Raw genomic sequence first — 23,803 nt, forward strand, 5'->3', positions numbered from 1 at the left:
TTCGAATCTGGGATTCAAATCCATTACAGCAGCTTTCCCATACACACCCCTAAAAATCCTCAAAAATCTAACCCACAAGGTGGGCTATGGAGCGTAGAGACAGTAGAGTAGGACTGAAGAGCACAGAATCAGGTGGGACAAGGTGAAGTCCTGGCTCTGCCGCTCTCATTGTATGACCTTGGGCAAGTTTGCTGACCTCTCCGTATCTCAGTGCCCTCAGTGGTAAAATGCAGCTGATACTAGTATCTACCTTCTAGGCTGATGGTTGGCTGTGACAGGAGGTGGTGGGATCAGGCTGCCAGGACAAGGAGACGGGTGCATGGGGTAGCTCATGCTTCCAAGAGGGGAAGCCACAGCAGGGCCTTAAAGGATTTAGTGCTCTAGTTCCACAGGAGTCCCAGCAGAGGGCTGGGAAAGGATGGCCTGCAAGGGTGTACAGTGGGTGGGGGTGGCATCTAGAGATACTGCCTGAGGCTGTACTATTCAGGGTTTCCTAGGTCTTTAGAAAGAGTTTAGGGTTTTTTTTTCTAAGGGCACTGAGGCACCTAGGCAGGCTGGGGACTGGGGGATGGTCTAACAAACTTCTGAGCCTTGCTCAGGACTAGGGGATCCGGAGCGCCTACAGTTAACAGCTAGGAGCACTGCCCTCAAGATTGGAACTTTATTCTCTTGGTTTGAGAAACCACGCATTTTTCACACGGGGGGGAACTGCCCCTAAATTGCTCAAGGTCACACAAATAATTGGCAGGAGGGCTAGTCTCCCGGCTCTGGTTCGGCGCTGGGCCCGGAGCTGCCCTGCAACCACACCCACCCACCCGAGAAGCCGGGACGGGGAAATCCCACCGTGGAAGCCCTTCTCCCCTCGCCCCCCGCCCCGAACTTCCGCGGCCTTGGCACACGGTAACTTTGGGAGCCTTCCTCCTCCGCGCCCCGCGCGCCCCCTTTCGCCCTCCCCATTGGCTCGTTCTAAGAAGGGCGCTGTCTAGGAGCCCTCTGGTCACCTTGTCCTCCGCGCGCTCTATGGCGAGAGGGCTCTGCGCACGCGCGCGAAAGACGCCTTCGGGGCCCGCGCTTTACGACACTTGTGCAGCAGCGGCAGCAGCAACTCGGCACTCCTTCGCGACGATTCGGCCGGGTGCCCCTGGCGGCCGTTGCCAGGGTGGGGGTCGCTTTGCGGCATGGCGATGGCGGAGGGCGAGCGGACTGAGTGTGCTGAGCCCCCCCGGGACGAGCCCCCGGCTGATGGCGCTTTGAAGCGGGCAGAGGAGCTCAAGACGCAGGCGAACGACTACTTCAAAGGTGAGCCCACCCCGGAGGGGACCAAGGGAGGGTGGAGAGCGGCCCAGGGCAAGGGGTGCCCGGCCCGCGCGGAACCATGGCAACGCGGAGCGGCAGCCTGGGCGCGGGGCAGACACTACCAAGTGACCCGGCGTGGGGGGGCCCAGGATGGCGCTACGAGGGGGCAACAGAAGGGGCTTCTGACAGAAGGGGTGATACCTAGTAGTGGCGTTCGGAGCGGGTGCTACTAAGTGGGGAGACTGGGGAGGGCGCTACCAAGTGTGAGGCGGGAGGGGGACGGGAACGAGGGCATATCCGTCTGTGAGATCCTTGAGAGGTGCTAGCTATGGTGAGACCTGAAGAGGGCGCTGTCAAGTAGTGACGGGGCTGGGGAGTGATGGTGCTACCAAATGGGGAGATCTGGGGTGGTTGCACCAAGTGGGGCGTGGGGGGCACTGTCCCAATAGAGTAGGGAATTGTGGGGGTGGGGAATAGATCATTAGGTGGGAGGGCAAGGAGATAGGAGATTTGGGGTTGCACGAGGAAAAGGGATGCGTGGGAGGCCCTGGGAGTAAAGGTGGGAAATCCCAAGAATAGTATGACATAAGATCTTGGGAAAGAGTAAGATGTGGGGGCACTCATTCATTCACTAATTCAACATGTTTATTGAGCACCTGCTTTGTGCTAAGGCCTGTGCTAGGCTCTGGGGATTTAGCAGTGAATGAGGCAGATGTGGCCCTGCCCTTTTATAGCATGTAATTTAGCAGGAGAATCAGACATTGGGTAAAAACACAAGAAATAATAAAATACTTAGAAGTTGTGAGGAATGCTTTGAAAACAACCCCCACAGGGTGTGAAGTAGAGAACAAGGGCTGGAGGCTACTTTAGAAAGCATGGTCAGGGAAGGCCTTACTGAGAAGAAGGCATTTAAGTTGAAAAGAATCTCAAAGGAGTGTTCCAGGTGGGTGCAGCCACATGTATAAAGGTCTTGAGGTAGGAAATGAAAGGCTGGCGTGGCTGAAACTTTGGCAAGTTAGCGGGGAGACTGATACAAGATGAGTTTAGACCAGGGCCAGAACCAGATAGGGTTTCAGAAGTCACTGCAAAGCTAGTTTGGATTTTACCCTAAGAGGAGACATTGAGTAGATAGATGGGCCAGCCTGGAGCTCCAAGGAGAATTTGGGCATGGTCAGCCTATGAATGGAATAGAACACCTGGGAATGGATGAGGTCATATAGGGAGAGAAGGGGCCAGAACCTTGAGGAATTTTAATGTTTAGAAAAGAAGGAGAAGAGGCTGAGGAGGAGTAGTCAGTGAAGTGGAAGGGAAGTCGGGAAAGGTGTCAGGAAAGATGAGAGAAGAGAGTGCTTCTAGAAGGAGAGGGCTGTGCCTTGGGTCGGGTGCTGCCAGGGTGAGCACTGAGCCTTGACTATTGGATTTGGCTCCACGAATGTTGGTGGTAGCCTTAACAGAGCAGTTTCTGGGGAATAATGAAGGTGGTAGTCAGCTGGGTAGTCACTCACCCAAAAGTGAACAGGAAGTGAGGAAGTAGAGACAGCAGATGTTGACAAAGTGGTTCGAGTATTTTGGTCCTAAAAGGGAGTGGAGAAACAGGGAGGGGGAGCTGCTTTTTTTTTTTTTTTTTTTTAAACGGATGGATGAGTCTAAGAGTCTGGTCCCATAGCCAGAACTGATCCTGCAGGAGAGAAGGGAGACTTAGAGCAGCAAAGCCTGGGAGAAGGGAGTGGGGGAGGAATCTAGGGCCTTAGTGGCCTTCAGTTGGCCTTTAGTGGGAGCACAAGGGGATTCAGAGTGGGAGCATTTGGTCAGGCTGCAGCGACAAGGATGTAGGACCTGTGAGGGATGAGGCTGGAGGTGGAGTGGGGATGTCATCCTCAGGGTGGTGGGGAGGCATGGTAAGATCCCCCAGCTTCTTGGCTGGCATTGGATGCAAGGGCAGAGCTGGAGCCAGGAAGGAGACTAGGGTGGTGGACAGGTGAGGGACGGTGGCATTGCTGACCAGAGACAGAAACCAACTTAAGAAGTGTCTCAGAGAGGAAATGAGGGCTGGAGAGAGGGAGGAGGGAGTGCCAGGCAGAAAGAACAGGATGGCAGAGGCCTCTCCTGGCAAAGGGGGGCAGGGCCCGGCACCGAGGAAGTGAGTGGGGCTGGAGTGTAAGAGGCAAGGGAGGAGCCTGAGCTTTCTGCTGGGGACTCTGGGGAGCCATGGATGGTTCTGAGAAAGGGAAGGACAGAGTCAGGTTTGTGCTTTAGCCAGACCCCCTGCAGAGGGGCAGGACTGGAGGCTGGGAGAGCAGGGAGGAGGAAGGGGGAGGAACCTGGGCCGAACAGGATGAAGGCCAGACTGGGGCAGGGCGGGGCTGTAGGGATGGAAGTGGATGAATAAATCTGAGATGTTGGGGAGGCTGACTTGACAGAACATGGCCACTGCCTGGCGTTGGGGGGTTGAAGGGTCAGGAGAAGTGTCCAGGACAAGGCACGGTCTCCAGCTGGGGGATGGCAAGGAAGGTGGGGTTGTCCCTGAAATGGGGCTAGGAAAGAGCAGCCAGCACGAGGCTTGATGCTGAGGCGAGGTAAGAATTCTGGGAAACAGTAAGCCATGGGGAGGGGCCCCAGGACCTGGGCGCTCAGAAACCCTGAGGCTGGGCAGGCAGCCAGAGGTGCTCGCATTGAGCTGGCAGAGGAGAAAGCTCCTCCTGGTCCAGGCCGCTCGCTGTCTGGCAGGCAGTGGCAGGCACAGAGCCCCAGCCTCAGGGGCTGTGGGAATAACAATAAAAAGAATAATTACAGCTCTCCTTAATTGAGCCCCTGTGGTGGCCAGGTACACCACTTTGCTTAATCTGCCCCGTGGCACTGGGAGGTAGGTAGGAGCAGCCCTGTTTGTTTTATAGAGGAAGCTGAGGCTCAGAGAAGTGAAACCACTTGCCCAAGGTCAGAGTGTGAGCAGCAGAGCCCGGATATCCCCCTTCCTCGCCGCGTGCTTGGCTCCCATGTTCAGAGTCCTTACCTGGAGCCTGCAGGGGGAAGAGGGTAGCCCCCCTGCCAACACGGCTGGATCCCCTCTGTGAGCTCGGAGCCTGGTCCCCGATGTTGCTCTGCTCTCTTCCCCTCTCTCTGGTCCTCATTGCCCCCCCCCTCCTGTAAAATGGGAGGGGTTGTATTTAACCCCCAAAGAGGCCTCTGGGTCTAAGACTTTGTAGACATGGTTAAGATCTCGGGCTGCCTGGATCCAAATCTTGTTTCTTTCTCCAGCATGCTGTGTGACCTCCAGGCAAATGACTTAACCTCTCTGTGCCTTTGTGGCCTCATCTCTAAAATGGGGACCGTCTCGAGGGTTAGATGCACCCAATTTGTAAAGCAGATAGAACAGGGCCGGGATACGGTGTCGTTGGGTAGATGCGTGAAGTGCAGTCCGCTCCCATTTCCTCTGATTCTCCTCTTCTCCTCAGTCAGTCATGTATTCACTTCTTTTGCAAGTATCTGCTGATGGTTTTCTCTGCTGTGGCCACATTCCATGTGAGAGTTTATTTAGCCCTCACAGCTCGGCGAGGCAGGGCACGGCCGATCGTGATTCCTGCATTTTCAGATGAGCCAGTGGAGATGCAGGGAGGGAAGGCTGTTTGCCTGAGGCCTCGTGGTCAGCATTCGTAGAGCCAGGTGTCAGGCCACACGGCCACTTGAGTAGCACCTCAGCCGTCGAGAGAGCTGGCCAGCTGGCCTCTGGAACGCAGCCAGGAGGCTGGAGGTAGTCCTCGAAGGCACTGGCATTCCAGGGAGGGTCCGTCAGACTTAGGCTGTCTGGTTCTGCCCTTGCTTGTTTCTGGGAAGTCCTGGGCCTGCCCTCCGGGACTCCCAGTCCTGAAGAGACACACTCATCACCTAACGGCGACAAACCCAGAATGGGCAGGGCTGGGATAGGTGAGCCCAGGGCCCGGGGCAGCCCGAAGGAGTGCCTGACCCAGCCTGGGGGTCAAGGAGGGCTTCCCAAAAGAGGGGACATCGGAGCCATTTGAAAGATCGCCATTTATTAGGCTGCAGGAGGAATTGTTCTGTTGCTCCTGGCCATCTCCCCAGGACCTGACTTCTCCTTTTCCTAGTGTCAGTGTGTCTGCCTCTGTCTTCCTTCCTTCCTTTATTCATTGAAGAACTATTCATGGAGCCTGGAACCCTCTTCTTCCATTTTCTTCACCTGACTCACTCTTGCTCACTCTTTCTCATCCTCCAGGTCTCCCGCTCTGGCAACCTCTTGGTCTGTCCCTGTGCTGAACACTCGGGGTCATCAGTGTCTGGAGAGGTTGTGTGTGTGTGTGTGTGTGTGTGTGTGTGTGTGTGTGTGTCTTTCTCCCCGGGGTCATCAGTGTCTGGAGAGGTTGTGTGTGTGTGTGTGTGTGTCTCCCCGACCTACTGGACTGTGTGTGTGTGTGTGTGTGTCTCCCCGACCTACTGGACTGTGTGTGTGTGTGTGTGTGTGTGTGTGTGTGTGTGTGTGTGTGTGTCTCCCCGACCTACTGGACTGTGTGTGTGTGTGTGTGTGTGTGTGTGTGTGTGTGTGTGTGTGACCCCGACCTACTGGACTGTGTGTGTGTGTGTGTGTGTGTGTCCCCGACCTACTGGACTGTGTGTGTGTGTGTGTGTGTGTGAGAGACCGACCTACTGGACCGTGAGCCCCAGAAGGGCAGGGCAGAGGGGGTACTGTGTCTTCGGACAGGGCAGGGCTCAGAGAAGTAAGACAAACAGGGCCCCAGGCCTCACAGGGCTTAGGTTCAATTTGGGGAAATGGAAATGGATTATAAGCAAACAAAACAAAGGTTTATCATGGTTTATCCAGTGGCACTGGAGAAAAGAGGTGGGAGTTAGGGCAAGCATTCCCATTTTAGGCCAAGTGCTAGGAGAAGGACTCCCAAACTCAGGTCCAGAGGGGGTAAGTAAGTTGCCCAAAGACACCTGGCAAGTAAGAGATGGAGCCAGGGATCGGGCCCAGGCCACCAGCCCTCATGCTAGGCTTCCTCTCAGGGCCACCTGGCACAGAGTAAGAATGGGAGTGTTTGGGTCTCAGCTTGTCCCCCAATTCCTGCCTCCCACTTGCCTTGTGACCTCAAGTGTGGGCTTTCCCTCTCTGAGCGTCAGGACCCTCATCTGGAAAATGGGGCTAATGCAGCTGTCCTCAGGGGTATTGTGAGGGTTCAGGGAAGGGACTCATGTACCAAGAGCCCATGGGACTTGGCACATCATGGTCCGCCAAATCAGGCAAGCCTCTGTGCCTTAGCCTCCTGCCTGTCGAATGGGCACATGGGAGGGGTCCAAGCCTGGCTCTGCAGATACAGACCAGGTGTCTGACCTTGAACAAGACCTCCGTGGCTCGGGTGTCTGGGTGGCTCAGATGGTTAAGCGTCTGCCTTCAGCTCATGTCATGATCCCAGGGTTCTGGGATCAGGTCCCGCATCGGGCTCCCTGCTCAGCGGGGAGTCTGCTTCTCCCTCTGCCTCTCTCTCTCTCTCTCTCTCTCTCTCTCATGAATAAATAAAATCTTAAAAAAAAAAAAAAGACCTCCGTGGCTCATCTGTAAAGTGAGCACCAGACGGTGCCTATGCCATGGAGGTGTGAGGATCTCTGGGTCAAGATATAAAGTGCAGGGCACAGCCATAGCTCATTTCAGATACAACGAACCTTTTCCCCATGGCCAGACGGCACATCCTGCTGCTCTGCACTTAGGACCGCAGTGTCCGCACCCTGCTGTGGCTGTGGCCTGCAGGATCTGTCTTGCCGGCCTCCCTGCCCTCATCCCCTTGCATCTTCCCGCTCGCTCCACCCCAGCCACACCAGCCTCTCACTGGTCCTGGAACACAGGCTTGTGCTAGCAGCACACCCCTCCCCGCCCCGCCCCAGGGCCTTTGCCCCTCCTCTTCCTTCTGTTGGAAATGCGTTTCCTCTTGTCCAGTTTGTTGCTTCTTTTGGGTCTCTGCTGCTGTGTTCCCTTCTTCTTGAGGCCTAAGTAGATTCCTTCTCCTTTCCCACGTCCTGTTCTCCTACTGGGCCCCCTCTTTGGGCTTGTTTACTTGTTTTGGGGGGCTGGACTACCAAGGGGCTCAGGGCAAACTCATTTGCTGATTCACAACATCTCAGCTCTGGTACTCGAACGTATCTTCTCCGGGCCATGGGACTGCAAGAAGACCCTCCTGAGGTTCTGGAAGAAGTATCGCCCAGGTTGGGGCCTTAAGGGGTGATGGCTGGGTGGGTGTGTGGAAGTGACTTTGAGTCCTGGAGATTTGAACCTGAGGGGACCGTTGGGACAGGGAAGAGGGGACAGGCTGAGTAGACATTTCTGAGCTCAGCTGCGGACCTCGGTTTCCCCATCAGTGCATGCGGAGACTGGGCCAGTACCCAGCGTGTGGCCCGTTCTCACTGGGTGGCAGCAGCCCTGCCTCATGCCGCCTCCTCCTCCATCTCCACAGCCAAGGACTACGAGAACGCGATCAAGTTCTACAGCCAGGCCATCGAGCTGAACCCCAGCAGTGCCATCTACTATGGCAACCGCAGCCTGGCCTACCTGCGCACCGAGTGTTACGGCTACGCGCTGGCCGACGCCACACGGGCCGTTGAGATAGACAAGAAGTACATTAAGGGCTACTACCGCCGGGCCGCCAGCAACATGGCACTGGGCAAGTTCCGGGCTGCCCTGCGTGACTACGAGACGGTGAGCCGGGCCTCGGGGAGTGGGCCGCCTCCCGGCACCTGAGCCGGGTGGGTGGCGTCCACCTTGGGCCAGATGGGGCGGGCGGGGGAGCGCGGGGGAGCGCGGGGGGAGCAGGGATGGCCTCAGGGTGCGTGGCTGGCGGGGGAGGGAGGGTGTGAGGAGGCCGTCTGCCTGTTCATCCACCCCTCACCCATCCGACAGATAGAGTGTGTTCACATCGCAGCTCTGCCATCACTTGCTTGGTGACCCTGGATGAGTTACCTGGCCTCTCTGGGCCGCCTGGTCCACAGCATGAAATGGGGAGAACACCAAGACCTGCCTCTGAGGGTTGCCATGAAGAATCAATGAGTTTCTGTTTTTCAAGCGTTCAGACCAGTGCCTGGCCCGTAGCCCATGCCCTGTGACAACGCACCGTTGGGGTTTTTGGCTGTTGGTGACCGAGAGCCACGCAACCCGTCTTTCAGCGGAGCTGTAATTTGGAGGAAGGCAAAACCCAAACCTGTGACTTAGAGTAGGCAAACAGAGTCATGGCAGGCGAGGATATGTGCTTGAAAGGAGGCAGAACAGGGCCATATGCTGTAGAGGGCAGCAGATGGGGCACGTGTCGTGATGAGACGAGGGAGGGGACCTAGAGCATGGCAGGTCACTAGTTCACCCACTCATTGGCCACTCCCATCCCTGTGATTTCCTCTGATGGTCATGATAGGCGTGAGGACATCAGAACGCATGCGTTCCTGCCAGGCATGTTCGTGCCCTCCGTGCGGACTGCCAGAACGAATCGTTGTGGCAGCCCTGTGGGAGGGGGGCTGGTGATTAACCCCATTGTGCAGATGGGGAGGCTGAGGCCCAGGGAGTCGGGTCACCTGTCTGCCAACATGCGACTGGCAAGTGGCAGACCTGGGGTTTGAACCCCTGGCACCTGTGTCTACTGCTTCAGAGAGCCTGACAGGAGGGGTTTTGCTTATTCTGTTCATTGGGTCATTGCATGGCACCAACAGGGGCTCAGTCAGAATGTGTTGCATTATTCTGCACTCCCCCCATACACACCCCCATACTCCTTCCTTTTGTTTCCTTCACTGCTGGGCACCGGGCAGCTCCTGTTGGGTGGGGAGGGGCGCCTAGGGGGTTGAGAGCCACAGGCTGCAGTTGGAGGGAGTGGGGCTGGCTGCTGGCCTGGGCTGGAGGGTGGATTTCAGGCCAAGTGAAGTCTTGAGCCAAGCCCTGGGCCAAGGGACACCTGTATCAGGGTGGGGGCAGGGGCATGGAAGAGGCGGTAATGTAGAGACTGGGGGGCAAAATGGAGGAGGTAGTGGGGTGACACCCAGGAGGATGGGGGAAGGAACAGTGGGGCAATGCTTAGGAGCTTCAGGTCTCAGGCCGCTCCCCAGCCTGGCCTCCGCCTTGTCCCCTGGTGTCCTCGTCCAGAGAATAGCAGCAAGAGGAGCGGCCACCTCCTGGGTGGCCATGGTGTGAGTAGAGGTTACTGGGGCAAAGGGTCCGTTAATGAGTAACCCAGGAGGGCCCTCAGGGTTGGACGGGGGCAGGGTTTTTCTGCAGGGCTCCCAGTGCGGGGACAGGCCTGGAGGACACGGGGCGGGGCAGAGGACCGACGAGCGCGGGTCTGTGGCAGGGTCTTCCCCATGCGTGGAGTTGTAGGAAAGTCTTTCCCGGGGTACAGTCCCCTTCTCCTCATGGCTCTGGGCCTTGGTCAAGCAAGGGCCTAACCCCACATACTCGATGAGACTGAGGTGGTTGGTTCTAGCCATCATGTGGACATAATCACATCTGAACTTCTTCCCAGGCCTTTTGGATGCCATGGAAGGCTGGGTGGCGGGGGTCCACAGCCTTTTGGGAACCAACCTGAGGTGGGGCCACACTCAGCATTTAAATGGTCACAGCCTGTTTCCCTGTGGAGGCTTCGCCAGGAGCAGTGGCGAGTCCCCACATGAGCCCGGGATCCTTGCCCGTGTGGGTCCTCCCCAAGCCTTCAGGCTGTCCGCTTCTCCACTCTGACACATTTCATCAGGCTCGGTGAGCGCCAGGCAGCTCCCCGTCCAGAGGTCTCTACCTCCTGCCCCCTGCCTTCCAGAGGTGCCTTGCGACATGCTAGAGCTTCAGGCCCCCGCTTAGATCGCGGCTTCCGTGGAGGCAGGGCCACAGTGTGGCCTTGGATGAACACAGGCCTGAGACTTTCTTTCTCTTTCCTTTCTCGGCCTCAGTGTCCTCATCTTCACGCTCACCATGGGCCTCGCTCTGTTGGGAGCTCTTTACATGCCTGGGCTCAGTCCATTGTGCAGGCAGGAAGCAGAGGTCTGGAGGGGAAGCCCCTCCAAAGCCTTGGGGAAGAGTTGGGACTGGAACCCAGAGTTCCGTCTTGTGTCTGTTAGTGGGCCATGAAGTCAATCCAGTGGTTTGACACCAGCAGCTCTGTCTTCCTCAAATAGAGTAGAAAAAAACAGTTCCTTTGGAGGAAGTGTGTATATATATTTGTGAAAAAATGTTTCTCATGTACGTGAATATGAGTGTGTGGTATAAAATGTATCTTTCCTTACTCTGAGTCATAATCCAAAGCCTCAAGGCTACTAATGTAAGAGCTGACATTGGCAGCAGTCCGGCACCCAGCCATGGGCTGGCTCTGAGTGCTTTGGCTCTCTGCCCTCGGTGTCCTCATCTGTAGAAAGGGGAGAACACTAGGGCCTGCCTCAGAGTGTTCCTGTGAGAAATAAATGAGATTGGTACGTGGAGAATGGGGCCTGCCCCCACTTAGCACTCGCTGCCCTTCGTCCTGGGGGTGTTTCGGGGGAGAGCCCCTGGCCCGCAGGAAGGCTGTGTGCCCCTCCAGGGGCCTCAGCAGGAACTGGTCTCCCTTTTCCATGGGTCCACACTGAACCCCGCCCCCCCCATCCCTCTCACCTCCAAGTTAATCCTTTCAGAGGGACCCTTGCTCCAGGATTCCTTGTCCGTTTTTTGGGTCCTCTTCTCAGAAGACTGCTCCGCCCCTGCCGTGTTCTTTCCTGTTTGTGGTTAGAATGCAGCTGGTCATCCGGGCTCAAGCCGGATCCAGGGGACTCCTTCTACGCTCCCCACCTCGGATTTTGGAGGTTTGGTTTATAATAGGGTTTGCGTTTGGGTTTCTTCTTGCAGCATCGTCCAGCCTTGCAAGCCCGTACGGCGTGCGTACACCTAAGGAGTGGCGACCCCGTAGTTCCAGGAGTCGCTGTAGCTGATGCCTCGTACAGCCCGCACCGTGGGCCGGGCGCCAGGGTGACCTTCATGCCCTAGTAACGGGCAGTCTTCACACCAACCCTGCGCCGTGGGGCCTGTCCTTCTCCCTGATTTATAGATGCAGAAACCGAAGCCCAGAGTGTGGGTCTCTCCCTCGAGGTCCCACGGCCAGGAAGTGACAGGGTGGTACCCGAGTCAGGCTCGTGACCACTGACCGTCCGCAGCGGGCAGAGCGCCTCGGCACAGCACTCTCCCATCGCTCAGCCCGACTCCGACCGTCTCTCCTCTTCTGTTGCGTTTTATAAAAGGAACGTTGAGTATGACTCGCTAAATTAAGTCACTAGAGGGTCTTGCCTTGGAGGGTGACAACCTTGGTGTCATGCTTGAGACTGTCCCTGTGCATTGCCTGCCCGAGACCCGGCCTCCCTCCCGCTGCCTGTGTGCCTCGGACAGGCCCCTCCGGGCCGCATCTCAGCACTTTTAGAGTCAAGTTCGGGCAAATTGTTTGGTGGCCAGATCTGACCCGAACTTACGAGCGGGATACTGTGACTACCAGTGCCGCTCGGACCTGCCGGGGGCGTTACAGTCGTTACAGTCCCCACGGCATTGCCCGGCTGCCACCCGCAGGCGGCCCCCGCGGCGTCACGTAGGGATCACGAACCCGGCTTACCGTGCGGTCAGTTCGAACATCGTGGTTCTTGCCTGTGAGCACTCCCGGCTGAATGGCACTTGTCAAAACAGTTTCTCAAGGGCATCGTGGCTTCACACGCAGTTGTGAGAAGTGAAGTGAGACCGTGCTCCTGGTTTCCCCCGTAACCACGTAGACACCTTGGTCAGAATCTGGACCGTGATACAACCCACATACCACTTTCTAAAGACAAGTCCAGCGTTGAGTTCTGACCCGCCAGGCCCCTCCAGTCTGGAGGGAATGACCTTCCCCTGGAGCAGGGGTGCCCGTCAGGGCCACTTCCGCTTTCCCAGCCCGTAGTGAGTCGAGGCGGCAGCTACCGGGCCTGGAGTGAGTACTTGCTGGCTGTCGGCCCCTGTGATGGGCCCTCCGCAGGGGTGCTGGCACCCTGCCCTCTTCCTAGGAGCTGAGGGGGGCTCAGGCTGGGGACAGGTGGCAGTGGGCAGGGAGAGGGTGCAGCCCAGCGTGCACAGTGGAAGGCAGGGTCCTAGGCAGGGACAAAACAGAATCCTGGCTTCTTGGGCCTCGGTTTCTCTGCCTCATGTCTCTGGGCCTCAGTTTTTTCATCCGTCAAATGGGGGTTGTGTTAACACCCAACAGAACTGCTTGGAGGGTAAAATGAGCCAGTTCAGTGTAGACGACGACGTCAGGTACATAGTAAGGGCTCCGAAATTTAGCCGTGTATTGTTACTGCTACTGGTCCTCTTTTCCCGGCCTTGTTAGTATTCGTCCCCATTCTCCACCTACCCTGCGAGCTCTCTTGAGAACGGGGACTGGCCGGAGGAAATGCTTAGTGGTTCATCCTTCCCCTGGGATGCGTCTATTCCCTCCTGGGGCGCAGTTGCAGCCTCACCCTTGTGGGGCCACCTTCCAGTGGAGAGACACCCACCTCCAGCCATGCTTAGGGCTGGGCCTGGTGAGCCCCGGGGCTTGTGGGAGCACAGAGGGGTGCTTGACCCAGCCTGGGGGGTGGGGGTGCTCCTGGAGGAGGAGGAGAGCTAGGAAGGAGCTGGAGGTGGAAGGGAGGTGTCCTGGGCCGGGGGCAGCCTGTGCAAGGTGACGGGAGCTAGCACATGGCACTTGTGGGTTTGCTCTGGCTGGGTTGTGCTGGGCGGACAGAAAGTAGAGGGGTGGGCAGGCCCGCGTGGGCCAGGCCGAGTGGCGGTTTGGACTTGATCCCAGACTCATACCCTCTCCCTGTTGGGAAGGACTCCAGGGGGTGTCTGGTGCCGCCTCCCGAGCCTCGCACCACACCCACAGCCCAGGTGGAGTCGCCTGGCAGGCTCCCCTAGCCTGAGCCTGCCCAGACAGGAAAGAAGCCATCGCCTGCCACCACCCAGCTCCCTGCCATCCGCTGGGTCTGCGCACCCGTCCCCAGGGTGGATGAGCCCCCGTGATCCTCCAGGGTTAACAAGTGCCTCTCGCACAGGCTGCTGACTCCTCTGGGGGTGGTGGCATCCCCACACTTGAGGGCCAGCTCTGGCACCTCTCTCTAGGCCCCCGGCACAGGAGCTGTGGACCTACTCCTCGGGCCACCCGCGGAGTGGGCACGTCAGGCAGGGTTCACTCATAGCAATTAGAGTTAACAGATAAGGAAACTGAGGGGACGGGGGCGGGGAGGGTGACGTCCTTGCTGAAGGTGACACAATAAGCAAGTGGAAGAGCCCTGTCTGCTTCCGAATTGGGAGGGTCAGAGTTTGTAGAAAGCGGGATAGGAGGTGGGGGGGGGGGGCGGGGGATGGGCTCCCTTTATTGAGAACTTACTGTACCTCCAAGTCCCGGGCCTGGTGCCTGTTTGCGTTTGACCCCATCGCAGGCACAGCAGCCCGTGAAAGGGGCCATGAGGTGCAGCCACTGCTTGTGTGGACTTTACCCTTGCCGGCCCGGCGGCGCACGCACGCTCTGTGCAAGTTCTTGCCTGTGATCCTCACGGCCGCCCTCGGAGGCGGAGACCGTTACCGCTTCCCTCCCGTGGAGAGGCTGCCCGGCTGCCCCGGGGTTCCCCGCTGCTCCGTGTGACTCGGCTGAGGATTGGTGGAGCTGGGCTTTGAACCCGGGCAGCCTGCTTCTGCCCACAGTCTCTACTGCCCCTCAGGGGCAGAGACTGAGGGGACAGCACTCAGTGCTGGTGCTAGCTACAGCGGGCGGGGCCCTGGCTTCCTTACTTGGGCTTCCCCACGGCCCTGCCAGGTGGAGCCTGCCATTGTGTCCCCCCACCCCTTTTATAGATGAGAAAATGGAGGCCCAGGGGGTCCAGGTTATCCAGCAGGTCGTTGGTTCTGTTGAGCCTGGGCTGTTCCTTGTGACTGTGGACCCAGCCCACCCTCTCCTCTTCCTCCCACAGTCCTCAGTGTTGACTGTCATGTCAGTAAAGCGAGCCTCAGCCTGCTGGGGTCCACACGAGGAGCTCCAAGCTGAGCACATGCTCCGAAGCTGGGACACTTATTTTAACGACTAAGATTTTTGTAAGAAATCCCACCTGCTTGGGTTAACGGTGTTTACCAAACCTCCGGACAGCCCTGAGTGGGCAGCTGTCCTTGCCCAGTTTCGGGAGGCACAGGCTGCGGTCTGGAGGTGGATCACGTTCAGGATCGCGCCGCTAGCGCATGGAGGCCGGTGGTCTGGCTCCAGGTTCGTGGCGCCCGGGGCCCAGGCTGAGCGAGCGCGGCCCCGGCGTCCCCTCTTCCACCTGCTCCTCTGCCCCAGGCCGGCTGTGCCGGGGCGTTGATGCCTCTTTTCTTCCTTCCTCTGCCCACCTGCCTGCCCAGGTGGTGAAGGTGAAGCCCCACGACAGGGATGCCAAAATGAAGTACCAGGAGTGCAACAAGATCGTGAAGCAGAAAGCCTTCGAGCGGGCCATTGCAGGCGATGAGCACAAGCGCTCCGTGGTGGACTCGCTGGACATCGAGAGCATGAGTGAGTCGGGCCTGGGTGCCCTGCCACACCCAGCCCCGAACATTCCACATCCTTGCACGGGCCCTCTCCATTCCCCACGCACACTGGGGAGTGGCGGCGGGGGTGGCCTCTGGCCCCGGGCCGCTGTCTTTTGCTCCTCTTCCTGTGTCCCTGGGAACTCCACAGTCCCACACTGGGGCTTGCATTCCCCAGGTCAGGCCAGGCGGGTGAGCCCCTCCTACCCCCCCCCCCTGCCCCGCCGGGGTCTAGCTCCCTGCCCGCATCTGTACTGCCCAGCCCACCCTTCCCGGGCCTCCCTGTGGGACTTGTCTAGGTCCTCCAGGCCCTCCGACGATTCAGTTATTCGTTCCACAGCTAATTACCGAGCACCTGCTACGTGCCAAACCCTGTTCTAGGCACTGGGGATACAGCTGTGAATAAAATAGTCTCTGCCCTCATCAAGCTGATGCCCTGGTAGGGAAAGAGATGATTAACAAGTCAACAAATGAATTAACTGTGTTAAGTGCTATCAAACCAAGCAGGCGGTGGGGAGAGAGGGTGCTGGAAGAGGGGGGGCCCACTGGACAGAGAGGAAAGCAGAGCCGGCCCGAACAGAAAGAGCGGGCAGGGAAAGGGCCTGGCTGGGGAGTGGGACCTTCTCCCTCCATCTTCCTCTCGCCCTGTGCCCGGGAGCGCCCCCCCCCCCCCGATGGCTATGGTCACTGACTCGCCCCTGCTCCCCGTTCACACACCAGCCATTGAGGATGAGTACAGCGGGCCCAAGCTCGAGGATGGCAAAGTGACAATCACCTTCATGAAGGAGCTCATGCAGTGGTACAAGGACCAGAAGAAACTGCACCGGAAATGCGCCTACCAGGTAACGCACCTGCCGGGGGCTGCACACACCTAGGAACTCCGCCACAAAGGGCAGGTCGAGGGGCAGGGCGGCCATGACGGCCAACACTGAGGAGCAGGGAGTGTGCTGAGCACAGTGCAGAGGAAGGCTTTATTTCTGATGCTGCGTTTTCGTTTCTGGCATTTCCATCTAGTTATTTTTATTAATAGTTCTCATCTCCCTGCCCCATATGTTCATGCATGTTGTCTTTTCCACTAGATCTTTTACACATTTATCATAGTTATTTTTAAAGTCTCTGGTAATTCCACCATCTGGGTCATCTCTGGGTCTGCTTCTGTTGTCTGTTCTTCGTGTGTCTCATCGTTTTTTATTGTCTGCCAGACATTTTGGGTAAAAGAACAGTAGCGACTGAGCTAAGTAAGAATTGTGCACAGACAATGGCGGCCCTGTCTTCCGTCAGGCCGCTGGTATGAGGGCCCCTATCCGAGCGATCTGCAGTTGCACGCAGCTCTTGCTGGAGTTCGCTCCTGGCTCGCACCGTTTTCAGACTGGAATCAGGACTCTCCCGTCAGCCCTGGCAGGATCCCAGGGATGTCTTTACGTTGTAAAGTCTCCAGCTTCTGGAACTGTGGGAGCACTCTCTTGATTTTCAGCCCCATGGCCAGATTTTTGGGCTCCTGGGGGAACTCTGTGCTCTCCAGTGTTGCCCCCACTCTTGTGCCTCAGGAGGCCCCCCCCTCACACACACACTATGCTCCTCACACCTCGCTTTCTGTGACGGCGGCATGAGCAGGTTGGCAGGTGAGAGCAGAAGCGTTCGGTGGCGGGGGCTACTCCGGGCTCTCCGCTGTCACCAGCCTGCACACGGCCCGAGTGCTCTGCTGGCTGCCCTCACTCTGGGCCTCGCGGTGCCTCTTGGCCTCCTGCCCTCCTGCCACGCTGGTGGGAAGCGCCAAGGAAGGGCTTGTTGCTGCTACAGCTGATGCATTTAGGTTTCTTTGCGAACACCCTCGGCTCTCAGATGGTTTTCATGAGATTGGATTTTGTGGGTTTGGGGTTTGTTGTCATGAGGGCAAGAGTGAGTCTTTTGTAACCTTCTCCATTCTGACCAGAGGTGGACATCTTCTACTTTTTTTTGATACTTTGGGTCCCCCTTCCCCCCCAACTTTTTATTTTGAAAATTGTCAAACCTGCAGAAACATGGAAAGGACAGTACAGCTGATATCCATGCCCCCTTCACCCAGATGCGCCCGTTGTTCGCATTTTGACACGTTTACCTTAGCTTTCTACACACATATGTGCATGCACATGCACTGCGGTCTTTCTTTCCTCGTTTCTTGTCCTGAACCAGAGAGAAGTTGCATCATAACCTGTATCTCCTAAAAGCAGGACCTTGTCCTCCGACCACAGTTCAGGTGTCTCCCCTTAGAAATTAATACTGCCTGGGGCGCCTGGGTGGCTCAGTCATTAAGTGTCTGCCTTCGGCTCAGGTCATGATCCCAGGGTCCTGGGATCGAGCCCCGCATCGGGCTCCCTGCTCGGCGGGAAGCCTGCTTCTCCCTCTCCCACTCCCCCTGCTTGTGTTCCCTCTCTCGCTGTGTCTCTCTGTCAAATAAACAAATAAAATCTTAAAAAAAAAAAAATTAATACCGCCTAATGCAAACAGTCCATAGGCCATCCACAAAATCTGGAAACACTGTCAAATATACATGACAACATCAAAGTCATGTTCAATCTTTTCTTAGCAAAAACTAGTATTGTCTACATTTCCAGACAAATACTTTAATTTCCCTCGGTTCTCCCAAAAATGTCCTTTTTAGCTATTTTGTGGTTTTGTTTTTTATGGGTGTTTGTTTGTTTTTAATCCAGAATCCATTGAAAGAGCAAATGTTGCATTTTTATCTTCTTTCATCTAGAACAGTCTCGTGCCCTTTTGGGGAGACGCTTTCATGACACATGTAGACATGTCCCGGCCAGTTGTGTTAGAAAATATTCCACATCTGGATTCATCCATGTTTCTTCATGTTGCTGATTGTATTAAGGGGAACCCAGAATCTCCATTTTCATGTGAAATATCCTGATGTTGAAATGCCACAGAGGCCGCTGGGGCCACAGCTTGAGGGCCGCCGGTGACTCCTGCCAGCGCTCACTGGTCCAGCCTCCCCTGCCCATTCCTCTCCCCTCCCGGCCTCTCCCTCACCCTCCACACAGCAGTGTCTCCCAGTTAGCCCAGGCTCCCCAGGGCCTGGGATGGGCAGCTGGCCCTCCCTCCAGCCAAGCTCACAGCCTGCCCTGCCTTCCAGATCCTGGTACAGGTCAAAGAGGCCCTCTCCAAACTGAGCACGCTCGTGGAGACCACGCTCAAAGAGGTGCGCGCTGTGGGGCAGTGTGTGGACAGGGCAGGGGTGGGGGGGCTCCCCGGCTGGGGAGGGGCTGTGGAGCTCAGAAACTCACAGACCCCCCTGGCTTGGTCTGCCTTTCCTCCCCCTCCACCCCCCGCCACTCCGAACCTCTCCCCCGATGCCCCTCCCCTCTCCTGGCCTCCTGATTTCTGTCCCACCCTCTTCCTTTCTGTGTCCCCTGTCTGTGTCTTTTGCATGCTTCTTCTTGGTCTCCTGTGACCTCTTGCCCCTCCCCTCACCTCTGCCCCCTCCCCACGTCTCTCTCTGGGCCCCTCCCTCTCCGGTGGCCTCTTTTCTTCCAGACAGAGAAGATTACGGTGTGCGGGGACACCCATGGCCAGTTCTATGATCTCCTCAACATATTTGAGCTCAATGGTTTACCCTCAGAGACCAACCCCTATGTATCCTTCCTCAGAAGAGCACACCCTACCTGTTCCGTCACGGGGCTTTGAGAGACGAGCCTCCGCCAGCAGGCAGGGCATGGGCCCGCAAAGGGAGAAGCCGGAGCAGTGGCTTGGGCGCGGGGGTGTGGGTGGAGTGGCCGGCCGGCACCAGATGGGCCAGGGCCCGTCCCCCCATGCTGTGTGACCTGGGCAGGTGGCCCAGTCCCTCTGGGCCCCAGCCCCTCTTCATCTTCAGATGAAGCTGCTGTAAGAGCGCACGTGTAACAGCACCAGGCACTGCCACTTCCAGCTGTGGGACCATGGCACGCCCTCTCCTCTCGGGCCTCATATTCCTCGTTTGCAAAATGGGTGTCGTAGGGTCCGCCTCATGGGATTGTTGAGAGCGTTGTGAAGAGCCGAGCGGCCCACAGTCAGAGCTGTATAAGTATTTGCTGAGGTTACGACCATTGCTTGATAAATGGCCATGGTGTGGGGCCACCAGGCCTGTGCAGTATTGGGGGGGGGCGGGGGTGAGTATTCTGTTTCCCCTGTGGCTTTAGGGCTTGTATTTGGGCGGGGAGCAAAGCAAGCTGACCACCCCACGTCCCCCTCCACCACCTGTTTCCTTGAGAAACAGGTGAGGTTGGGGATATCAGTACTGTCCTGCTGAGCCTCAGAGAGGCCCAGCTGCTGGGCCAGAGCCAAACAGCAAGGAGAGACAGCAGTGCAGACCTCCAGCCCTGCTGACACCCCCACTCCTAGGGAGGAAATGGCAGGAGCTGTGAGACATGGAGAGGCTGAGGAAGAAGCCAGTGCCCGCCCCCCTCGTTTTCCTTAGCAGAGCAGATATTTAATGGCGACTTCGTGGACCGTGGCTCCTTCTCCGTAGAAGTGATCCTCACCCTGTTTGGCTTTAAGCTCCTGTACCCAGATCATTTTCACCTACTTCGAGGTAAGCTGGGCAGCAGCAGGGTCTGGGGTCAGTGTGGCCTTGTGCAGGATGAGCTCGCTGGGGAACAAGGGCCCCTCTGGGGTGGGGGGGTCCTGTCCATGGAGAGATGAGCAGGAGGAGGGAGCGAGGGCAGTGGGCTGCGTTGGGGGCTCCGGGGGGCCTGGGTGCCAGGTTCGTGGCCAGGTTCAGGGGCTTCACGCAGCAGCGCTTGGCACGTGGTAGGTGCTTGGGAACCACCTGTGGTGGGCTTCCCTGTAGGAGGTGGTGAAGAGCTGGCCGCGGCAGACATGGGGGCCTGGACAGCTTCCTTGTCCGCCCGCGTAAGCCCCAGGAGCCCTGGGAGGGAAGAATGAGGTTGCGTGGGGGACACTGGAGGCACAGCCTGGGGCCAGCCCACGTTGGGTGTTCTGTAGTAGGCCCACTGTTTTGTTAAGACTCGCCCCCTCCTTGGTCCTTCTAGCCTGGAAGGCATGCAGCTTCTCCAAACAGGAGCCCAAGGCCCACAGGGGCAAAGGACACAGCCGTGGTCACTCGGGGCTGGAGGCTGGACCAGGCCTGCGCCTTGTGGCCTCACACCCCACGTGTGCCCCTCAGACTGTATTTCCCTCCAGAAAAGGGACTGAGAACAGTGTCTGCACCTCCTTGGGTTTCTCTGAGAGGCCAACCAGCTGATGTGTGAACGTTGTTGGCTTGGGGCCGCCGGGCAGTCCTCCCCAGGCCCCTGGACATGGGCCCCAGGGGGTGCCCAGGCAGGGGGTGCTGAGGCTTCTCTTCATCCTGCTGCTGGCCAGGCAACCACGAGACGGACAACATGAACCAGATCTATGGCTTTGAGGGCGAGGTGAAGGCCAAATACACAGCCCAGATGTACGAGCTCTTCAGCGAGGTGTTCGAGTGGCTCCCACTGGCTCAGTGTATCAACGGCAAAGTGCTGGTGAGGGCGGCGGCAGGACCGCGGGCCCCTCTGCACCCCCAGGGGCCGCATGCGGGCACATGTGCTGGGGAAGCAAGTCGGAGGGTTGGGGTGTGGCCGGTGCCTCCACCCACACCGCTGTTTCCCCTCTCCCCCCACCCCCTGCACCCCAGATCATGCACGGGGGCTTGTTCAGTGAGGACGGCGTCACCCTGGACGATATCAGGAAGATTGAGCGGAACCGGCAGCCCCCAGATTCAGGTGACCAGGGTGGGCCGGGTGGCAGCCCCTTCCCTCGAGGGGCTGCAGCATCTCCAGCGGAGAGGGGTGGCCCTGCGCCAGGTGGGCTTCGCGCCCTTGGCAGGGACCGCAAGGCTGAGCCTCTGTGTCCTCACCTGTAACTCGGGTTGGCGCACTCCCCTCCCGGGGCCGTGCTGACGAGGGAGCGTTCGTGTTCACCATGGGGAGCACGCATCGATCACTTATTTGTGAGTTTGGCCGCTGAGCCCGGAGGGTGACGTATCAGGGCTCCTGCTGGAGCCATGAGCACAGACGGAGAGCGCGCACTCGCACACACAGCTGTGGGAAGCGTGGCATGGGGCCCGGATTGGGTGGGTGGGTGCCCTCTCTGGGGACACCGGATTTGAACTGATGGGGAAGCAGGCACCTGCCACCCAGAAGAACGTCCTTGGCCAGCAGCACAAGGGGGTCCCACATCAGGTGCGCTTCACAGGTGGGAGGAACAGCTAGCAGGCCAGTGGTTGGGGGGTGAGCAGGGATGTACTTTTTGAAGGGGTGGATGGGGCCAGACCCTGCAGAGCCTCACAGGCCCGGGTGAAGAGTATGGGCTTGGTTCCTAGGGCAGTGGGAGCCACAGCAGGCTTTGAGCAGCAGAGGGGTGTGATCTGAACTGCACGGTTAAAAGTTCCTCCCATTGTGGGGTCAGAATATGTTGAACGGGTCTGGAGGGGAGGTCACGGAGCTCAGAACCCCACTTCACGGGCCCTTGCTCAGGGATGCCCTGCCCAGCCCCCACCCCAGCTGTGCTCTGGGGTGGGCCAGTCCCTGACGTCCCCTCTCCTCCCCCCCCCCCAGGTCCCATGTGCGACCTGCTCTGGTCAGACCCACAGCCGCAGGTCAGTGTGCACAGGGCTGTGGCCGGCAGGTGTGGGCTGCGGGCAGAGAGGGGTGGGGGGCGGTCAGCACCCTGAGCTCCCTGTCTCCCCAGAACGGACGCTCAGTCAGCAAACGGGGCGTGAGCTGCCAGTTTGGCCCTGATGTCACCAAGGCCTTCCTGGAGGAGAACCACCTGGACTACATCATCCGCAGCCACGAAGTCAAGGCTGAGGGTTACGAGGTGGCGCACGGCGGCCGCTGTGTCACCGTTTTCTCCGCCCCCAACTACTGGTGGGTGCCGCCCCCCCCACTGCTCTGGGCTTCTCTTCCCCGCCCATTGTGTTTTGTGCTGTGGGTTTGTTTTTTTTTTTTTAACTTTACGATCAGAAAATGTCAAAGACAGGCAGGCCTAGGTAAAATAGTATAAGGAACGCCCACGTGGCCATCACTCAGGTTCAGCAGTTCCCAACTCCCTGGGCTCTTTTAAAGCAAACCCCAGGCATCCCTTCTTTCATGCGCTGACACCCCCGTATGTGTCTGGAAGAAAGAACTCTGCTTTTCTCTACGTACGCAGAACACGCTGTCACGCTGTCAGGTGTCAGAAGAGGTCACCTGAACCCAGCTCTCTTTTTCCTCATGTCTCTCATAGATGTCTCTTTTCAGTTTGATGTTTTCCAAGTAGGACCCGAACAAGGGCCACACTCTCAGTCTCCTTGTCTTCCATTTCCCTGTCCCTCCTTCCCTGCCGTTTGCCGGGTTTTGGTTGAAGAAACCAGGCCCCTCGTCCTGCAGTTACCTGTGCTCTGGACCAGGCCGCCCATATCCTCTGGGTGCTGGGCACCACGTTCCTCTGTCCCCTATGTTTCTGGGTGCTGAGGGGCAGGGTGTGCTCAGGTCAGAGTTCAGGTTTTGGCAAGAGCCCTGCCTCCATGGGGCTGGCTGTGTGTGCCTCCTGCCTGTCGGGTCAGGAAGGCCCTCTGCTGGCCCCGCCTGCACGCCCCCTGCCCCCCCTCCCACCTTCACCCTCCTTCCCCTCCTCCCCCAGCTTCCCGCCCAAGCCTCCCCGGGGGGGCCCCCTCCTTCCCCCTGGATTCCTGCATTTCCCGGTTGGCCTCTTTCTCACTTCTGTGTCTCTCTGTGCACCTGTGTCTGACTTTCTCCCTCTTCCAGCTCTCAGCTCCTCCGTCCCTCTGTTTCTGTCAGAGTCTCTGATGGGTTCTGTCTGTCTCTCCCTCTTCTCTCGGACTTTCTGCCATCCAGTCTCCTTGGACCCTCCTCTCTCCACCGCCCCCCCCAGCCCCTCCTTGTGTTTCCCCCTGCCCCACCGGTGACGGGCTCCTCTGCCCCTGTCCCCACAGTGACCAGATGGGGAATAAAGCCTCCTACATCCACCTCCGGGGCTCCGACCTACGGCCCCAGTTCCACCAGTTCACAGCAGTGGTGAGTCACCTGCGCGGCCCCCTGCTCTCCCTGGCTTGGTCAAGGGCAGGGCACAGTGCCCAGCACCTCTCGCGGGGAGGGCTGCTCCCTGCATCTGGTGCTGTGAAGCTCTGCCCCATTTCTGTCTCCCCTGTGCTCTCGTTCCCCAGCCTCATCCCGACGTCAAGCCCATGGCCTACGCCAGCACGCTGCTGCAGTTAGGGATGATGTGAGGCCCACGCGTCCCAGGGCCTGCTCCCCATGTGACCCCAGGCCCGGTCCAGGGCAACGTTGGACCCCCTTTTACTTTGTAAAGTTTGTATTTATTCCCCTTTAGGTTTGCAGAGGGGGTGGGGAGCCGACCAGAGGGTCCGCTCCCTGGAGAAAGAGAAAGGAGGAGGTAGAGAGGCTGGGGTTGGGGCACACCCGGGCATTGCAGGGCATTGCAGGGCATTGCGGAGGGAGGCTGCAGGGGGTGGGGTGGGTGGGGCCCAGAGGCTTCCCCGCCTCCCTCATTTGCATGGCCACCCCCCCCAAGCAATAGGGCCCCGCCATAGGAAGACCCCCAGAAGGAGGGTCATCAGGGAGGCCTCACCTGCATCCCCCCTCTCCTTGCGGCCCCGAGATGGGGCAAGGCTGGGGCTCAACCCCCTTCCCCAGCTATTTTATGTCTGTAATTAAATATGTTAAAATAAAGTCATTATTGTAAGTCAGCTGGTCTCAGGTGGTGGAGCTGCTGGGATTGGGATGACTAGCATCTGGAGGGGAGGGGGCTCCACAAAGCCCCACACCCCTCCTCTTCCATCTCTCGGGGGCTGGGCTGGCTGGACCGCTGGGCTCGGGGCTGTGGAGGGAGAAGCCCCAGCCTCCCCAGGGCGCACGCCGGGAGACAAGGCGCAGGCTGGGCTGGGGCTGCCGGGCCACAGCGGAAGCTGGAGAGACTCGTCCTTCCCTCTCACGA

The 23,803-nt window shown here is 58.3% G+C and overlaps 1 protein-coding gene across 2 annotated transcripts; it reads left to right on the forward strand.

Annotated features, from left to right (window-relative positions):
* Positions 1-1,097: 1,097 nt before the first annotated feature.
* On the forward strand, positions 1,098-23,555 carry PPP5C (protein phosphatase 5 catalytic subunit). 2 transcript variants are annotated; one of them, XM_027618890.2, is made up of 13 exons: positions 1,098-1,299; positions 7,752-7,993; positions 14,675-14,822; positions 15,557-15,678; positions 17,961-18,026; positions 18,362-18,460; positions 19,289-19,394; positions 20,186-20,328; positions 20,481-20,568; positions 21,403-21,443; positions 21,536-21,714; positions 22,782-22,863; positions 23,013-23,555. In XM_027618890.2, exons 1-13 carry the CDS (start codon positions 1,179-1,181, stop codon positions 23,073-23,075), a joined length of 1,500 nt encoding a protein of 499 aa, XP_027474691.1. In that variant the 5' UTR covers positions 1,098-1,178; the 3' UTR covers positions 23,076-23,555. The 2 variants fall into 2 exon arrangements, with proteins under 2 accessions (XP_027474691.1, XP_035581015.1); XM_035725122.1 differs by lacking the exon at positions 1,098-1,299 and adding an exon at positions 3,751-3,872.
* Positions 23,556-23,803: the final 248 nt, after the last annotated feature.

The sequence above is a fragment of the Zalophus californianus genome, chromosome 17, assembly GCF_009762305.2.
Source record: "Zalophus californianus isolate mZalCal1 chromosome 17, mZalCal1.pri.v2, whole genome shotgun sequence".
Taxonomy (NCBI): Eukaryota; Metazoa; Chordata; class Mammalia; order Carnivora; family Otariidae; genus Zalophus; species Zalophus californianus.